This window comes from Panthera tigris, chromosome A3, assembly GCF_018350195.1.
Source record: "Panthera tigris isolate Pti1 chromosome A3, P.tigris_Pti1_mat1.1, whole genome shotgun sequence".
In the NCBI taxonomy this organism is placed as follows: domain Eukaryota; kingdom Metazoa; phylum Chordata; class Mammalia; order Carnivora; family Felidae; genus Panthera; species Panthera tigris.
The window spans coordinates 43,592,127-43,598,938 of record NC_056662.1 but is presented as its reverse complement, the minus strand read 5'-3'; the positions used below and the strand labels follow the sequence as shown (position 1 = coordinate 43,598,938).

Genomic DNA, 6,812 nt, shown 5'->3' with positions numbered 1-6,812 from the left:
CCTGTTTCTGACAAGGGGAACTTAGGAAGGCCTCTACAGAGCCACCAAAATCAGTAATGGCTTGGAAAGGAAGGCACATGATGAGGTCAGAGGACTTGTGCTGAGAGAAAGGCAGAGCTTTAAATACTCTTTATAAAGCCTTCACTTTGGACAAGGATGGCAGGTTGTCCAGTGTTGCTGAGTTTATACTGACACAAAATAAACTGCCTATGTGTATACAAAGTATACAATTTGATGTTTTACCTATATATGTACCTCTGAAACCATCATCACAATCAAGATAATGAACCTATCCATCATCCCCATGTTTCCTCATAGCCATTTACAGTCGCCCCTCCCAAACCCCCCTGCTCCCCATCCCTGTCTCTTGGCAACCACTGATCTTCTGTCCTCACAGTTTGCATTTTCTAATATGTTACATAAATAGAACCACATAGCCCATACTTGGTTTTCTCTGGTTTCTTCTACTCAGCATATTCTGACATTCATCCATGTTGTTGTACATCCAAGTAGTATTCCAGGGTACAACATAGCACAATTTGTTCATCCATTCACCTATTGATGGACTTTTGGCTTATTTACGGTCTGGGACTATTGCAAATGCAGTTGCTGTGAACACTCAAGTACACATTTTTGTGCCTGCACACATGCTTTCTTTCCTCCTTGGAAAATACCTAAGAACAGAATAGCTGGATCATTTGGTAGGCATATGTTTGAGCACACTGTTTTAAGGACCCTTTCGTGTGGGTTTCACAGTATAAAGGTATGCATGGTAAAGGTATACACAGACCACATGGGAATAAATGTCACCCATAGAGGTCACATCAGGCAGCAGCTGGCTCATTCCAGTCCTCCCAATGTATGGACAGGGCTCCCAGAGGGAAAATCTCCCAGGATGACCTTTGGTTTTGTAAAATGCTCAGTGCACAAGCTTCTGACACTTCAGAAATGGCCCATGGGTGTGGGGAGATTCTAAGAGATCCTTTAAATAATGGCAACATCTCAACGGTCTAGAACAGAATGGTTTTGGTCAGTCCTGAAAGCTGCAGCATGAACTAAGGCAAAGGTTCTCCAGCAGTGATCCCATCAGCATCACCTGCGAACCTGTTAGAAATGAACATTCTCCCCAGCCCAGACCTATGGCATTGAAACCCTGAGGTGGACCCCAGCAGGCTGTCACCAGTCTTGCAAGTGGTATGATATGGGCTCTAGTTTAAGATCCAGCAGCCTAGAACATCTTCCAAGCCCTTGGATTCTCTTGGAATTAAGTGCATCCAAAGTCATGATACACCAAGACCTCTAGACCTTGCTCCACCCACACAGCTATGGAGCCCACCCTCCCAGAGCTCTGCAAACTTAAAATTTCCTCCAAGAACCAAGTTACCAACTGGCATGCAAAACTACACAGTGATAGTTGGCACTTCTTTCCCCAAAGCATAAAAAAACAAACAAACTTCTCAGGAACTCAATCGTGAAACCATCTAAATCCAACTGTCAAAACCACCCATTTTTCTGTATGGCTTTCACCCTAGCACATTATAGCATACATGAGTCTAAAAAAAGAAAAAGACAAAGATTTTAGGTGATGTACTCCAACACTCTTTACTGCTCTAGAACCCTCACTAAAAATGAACACATCAGCATGAAAATTAATCAAACTTGAATAGGAAGCATTTGAGTAAAAATAATGGATACTTTTGCTTTAATCTTCAGTTCAAGCATGATTTCTGCTCAACATAATCGGAGAGAAGTTCTGATCATTTCCTTGTTATTTTACATGCTTAAAATTTAGCCCAGTCTTTGAAAACCCTCTCCAGCTTCTGACCAAGCAGAACTTTGCCACTCACTTTGAACTTGCCGGCAAGGAAAGCCTTCTGAGGGTTCATTTTGCCCAAAACCAACTCCATAAAGATGGGTTCTGGGATTGTGAAGATAGTGTCTGCTGGGAGCCTGGCAGGTCCTGGATACATGTCCCCAGAACCATTCTTCAGATCGATGGTCCACTGCAGAATGGTCTTCCCATCTTTGGTGATGTCCAGCTGAAAGATGGCATTGACTTTCTTTACCAGTTGGGCCCCCTCTTCTTTGATGTGATGGCTAATGTCTTCAAACACAGGAAAGCTCTGGAATTCTGACAGCTCTAGAGCGTGTGACATGGCAGGTTCCTGAGCTGCACCCAGTTCTTTGAGCTGGGCTGCCTGAGGTCCATCCCCTGCTTTGATTTTGGGTTGATGGTCAATTCTCTTCCACATCTTACTGTGCTGCTCCTCTTGACCTTGCCGTCTGGTTTGTGAGCAGCTGTGGCCAGATTAATATCTATAAGTCAGATTGTGACATCAAAGGTAAGGCCCAAGCAAGGAATGAGGCCAGTGTGTGTGCTGCAGTCTTATTGGTCAAACAGATACTAAAATGTGACATGGGGTGAAGTCTCAGATAGGTAATTGTGAGGCATATCCACACCACCACTCCCTCAAACCAATCAGGGCTGTTAGTCTCACAAGTCTGGAAAATTCTGGACCCCATGTTAGGAATAAGAGAAAGGGACCCCAGAAGGTTCTTCGGTGATGTGAGCTCTGTCTTTCCAATGCAGGCATCTCTGGTAGCAATCTTAACTCAGAGAGCAGTTATTTTGATTCCTTCAAAAGTGGATAATCCTTAATGCACAGATCCTGATGTTGGATTTGGCATTACCTGGCTGCTGACGGAAGGGGAAATGCTTTTAGAGAAAAATGGCTGGTCAGAGAAAGAATCAGCACCAGGACTTGCATCAGAAAGTTTCATAGGCACAGTGAGAGAGGGGGGAGAAAGGAATATCCCTAAGATCAATAGAAGATGCTGCTGACCTCACACAATAATTGCATGTAATAATACAGCCCTTACTGTGTGAAGGCACTGTTGTAGGCATGGCACATGTACTAACATTTTTAATCTTCATTACAACCCTCTGAGGTAGGTACTATATTTATTCCCATTTTATAGATAGGGAAACTGAGGCAAGGAATGAAATGACTTGTCCAAAGTCAGACAACTAGTTAGTAGGGTAGCCAGGTTTAAACAGAGGTAGAATGACTCTACAACCCAAGTATATGTTTATTTGTAAATAATGTCAGACTTAGAAAAAGTTTCTAAAAACAGTACAGATTTTCTGTATCACCTGCATCCCATTTCCCCAAATATTAATCAAATGTTAATATTTTACATAGCACAGTACTATGATCTAAACCAGGAAAGAAATGTAGATACAATACTATTAACTAATCTACAGACCATACTCAAATTTTGCCAATTGTCCCCCTAATATCTATTTTCTGGTCCACAATCCACCTTCTTGTCCAGGGTCCTGCACTGAATTTAGTTTTTATGTCTTCCTAGTGCCTTCCAGTCTGGGAGTTCTTCAGTCTTTGTCTATAATGACCTTGAGACTTTTGAATACTGGCCAGTTATTCTGTAAAATGTCCCTCATTGGGGTCTAATGTTTTTTAATGATCAGGTTGAGGTTATGCATTTTGGGCCAAAGTACCACAGAGATGATCTTGTGTCCTTCTCAGTGCATCATATCAGGAGCTACATGGTATTGCTGTGTCCCATTACTGGTGACACTGACCTTGATCACTTGGTCAAGGTGATGTCCACCAGTTTTCTCCACTGCAGTTACTGTTTCTCCCTTGTAATAAGTAACTTATAAGGAGATACTAAGACTTTGCCAATATCCCGTTTCAGATCATACTTCAACCGTCTCCTCTTTGCATCCATCAGTGGTCCATCAGTGTGATGTGTGCCAAATGGCCATTTTCCATCTCCATCACTCCCCTTGGATTTAACAATTGAAATTCTGCTGTAAGAATTGCTGTCCCATCTCCCCCATTTCTTTATTTGTTCAACTATATTTTTATCTCAGTATGGACCTGTAATATTTGTTTTATTCTGTGGGTCATAATCTATTACTATCATTATTTATTTTCTTGCTCACACTGTCCCATGTTTGGCCATTGGGAGCTCCACCAAGTGGGTGTCTATGTCCTTTCCTAGCCATGCTGCTTTTATATGCAAGTGAAACTATATTAAATGGAGTTGCTGATAGCTTTGTTCTCTCTGGGAGGAATGCAGAAAATAAAAAAAAAAGGTTTGGTATATTTTCTTTGGTACATGATGCATGAGCTGGTATTATCAACATGGAGCAGTTAAATAAAACCCAGTGGCCTCCAAAACCAAGACTTCACCTTGAAGCCACCTGGTATGGACATTTGCATAGAGAATTTTAAATGAAGAGGTGAGCAATTCCTCAGTAATATTGCTGTGAGCCATCAACAGTGAACTGGCCCCATTGCCACCCACCCCATCCATAACTGCTTTTCCTCAGGACAGGGTTGTTCCTTCTGAATTATTCACACAGGTCCACTCCTGCCTCAGCATGTCAGAGGGGAACATAGTTCCAAGCCCATATCTGTCCCCTTCATGAGTTCCTATCTTTTACAACTAAGTATTTCTACCATTAAAGAAATTTCAGTATGCGGGCACCTGGGTGGCTCAGTCAGTTAAGTGTCTGACTCTTGGTTTTGGCTCATCTCATGGTTCATGGGGAGCTGCATGGGATTCTCTCTCCCTCTTACTCTGCCCCTCCCTAGCGCGCTCTCTCTCTCTCTCTCTCGATAAAAAAAAAAATAAACTTAAAAAAGGAATTCCAGTATGAATGGCCAATATACACATGGAAAGGTGCTCAACATCATGAGTCCCTGAGGACATGCAAATTAAAACTATAATGAGAGATTTCTTCCCGTCTACTAAAATCGCTAATATTGGAAAGACTGACAATGGCAAGTGTTGGCAAGGCTGTGGAGCAACTGGAGCTCCTGTGTATGGCGGGTGGGAGTGCACAAGGTTGCTGCAGTTGTGGAAGACTGCTTGGTAGGGTGGTCAAAGTCAAACATACACTCATCACACAACCCATAGGTTCTCCTCTTGGGTATTTATGCAGTAAAAATGAAAACGTGTCTACAAAAAGACACATAACAAATGTTCCCAAAAGCACTGTCCATAAAAGCAAAACAGAGGAGATAATCCAAATATTTTCTTATGTCCTTCCTCTTGGATACGAAAATTGGCATAATCATAGAATGGAATACTATTCAGCAACAAAAGGGAATGATCTCTTGATTTACTCTACAGCACACATGAACCTCAGAGGCCTTATGCTGAGAGAAAGAAGACAGATTGAAAGGATGACATACTATATCATTCTATTCATATGACTCTCTAAAAATGGCAAAACTGTAAAAACAAACAAACAGAAAAATGAGCGGTGGGTTAGGGGTAAAAAGTGAATTTGTCTACAAATGGCCAGAGAGAATTTTTTTTTTGGTGGGCGTGGAGTGCAGTGATGGAACTTTTCTTGATGGTGGTGGTAGTTACACAATTGTATGTATTTGTCAAAATGCAGAACTGTAGGGGCGCCTGGGTGGCTCAGTCAGTTAAGCGGCTGACTTCGGCTCAGGTCATGATCTCGCGGTCCGTGAGTTCGAGCCCCGCATCAGGCTCTGTGCTGACAGCTCAGAGCCTGGAGCCTATTTCGGATTCTGTGTCTCCCTCTCTCTGACCCTCCCCCGTTCATGCTCTGTCTCTCTCTGTCTCAAAAATAAACGTTTAAAAATAAAATAAAATAAAATATAATAAAAAAAAACAAAATGCAGAACTGTACACTAAAAGGGATACATTTAAATATGTAAACTATACTTCAACAAACCTGGCTTTAAAAACAAAAAGAGGCATGTTGCTACTGGTATGAGCTCTGTCTAATGCAGAGGGCACAAGCCCTCTGGAACAGTGGATCCTTTTTTATTTAATTAGTTCCTATATCTATCAGTTGCTATTATTGCACTACGTTGCATAATTTAAACTTTTTAATTAAGTCTTATATCAATTAACTCTTGCTATATTATGTGGCAAACAAACAAACTCAGTTTTTAACATTAAACAGCTACTTCTCACACGTCTTTTGGGTGGCTGGGGTGTGCTGCCCTCGGCTGAGGATGAAGTTGTTCTTCTAGGACACATGTGTCTCTCACCTCTCTGCAATCAATGGGCCAGCCAGGCATGTCCCTCCTGTGGTAATGGCAGAAATACAAGAGCTGCAAGCAGAAAGGCCCAGGCTCGGCCCTGGCTCAATGCCACTCCTGCCCTAGACTAGCAGCAAAAGCAACTCTCAGAGCCAGGAGCAAAGTCTAAGGTTGGGGGAGCACACCCTACCCATGAAGACACCATGATGGGGCAAGAGGCAGGGAGAGGAGAAAAGTTAGGACCAACAATGCAATCTGCCACAGCTACTGACATATAAAAAAAGAGAGAATCCACATTTTAAGATGCAGATTTGTGACTTTTTTCATATGCATGGAGAGATTCATAACCTTGGATCCACATCTTCATCTGGCAACAAATTAGTCAGCGTTGAAAAAGGAGAGGCATTGGGGCGCCTGGGTGGCTGAGTTGGTTAAGCGTCCGACTTTGGCTCAGGTCATGATCGTGCAGTTCAGGGGTTCAAGCTCCGCATCGGGCTCTGTGCTGACAGCTCAGAGCCTGGAGTCTGCTTTAGTATCTGTGTCTCTCTCTCTCTCTGCCCCTCTCCCGCTTGTGCTTGGTCTCTCTCCCTCTCTCTCAGAAATAAACATTTAAAAAAATTTTTAAAGAAAAAGGGGAGGCAGCTCACTTCAGGCAGGAAGGGCTCCCCACAACTCACTGTCATCATTATCATCAGGATGACCTCTTTGTAAAGGTCAGGTGTTCTGAGGAAATGTCCCAGAATTCCTGAGATCTTTTCT

At 42.6% G+C, this 6,812-nt stretch overlaps 1 protein-coding gene across 1 annotated transcript; it reads right to left on the bottom strand.

The window, feature by feature from the left end:
* Positions 1–1,583: 1,583 nt before the first annotated feature.
* SCP2D1 (SCP2 sterol binding domain containing 1) lies at positions 1,584–2,305 on the bottom strand. Its single transcript, XM_007096554.3, has one exon. It carries the CDS (start codon positions 2,250–2,252, stop codon positions 1,782–1,784), a length of 471 nt encoding a protein of 156 aa, XP_007096616.1. The 5' UTR covers positions 2,253–2,305; the 3' UTR covers positions 1,584–1,781.
* Positions 2,306–6,812: the final 4,507 nt, after the last annotated feature.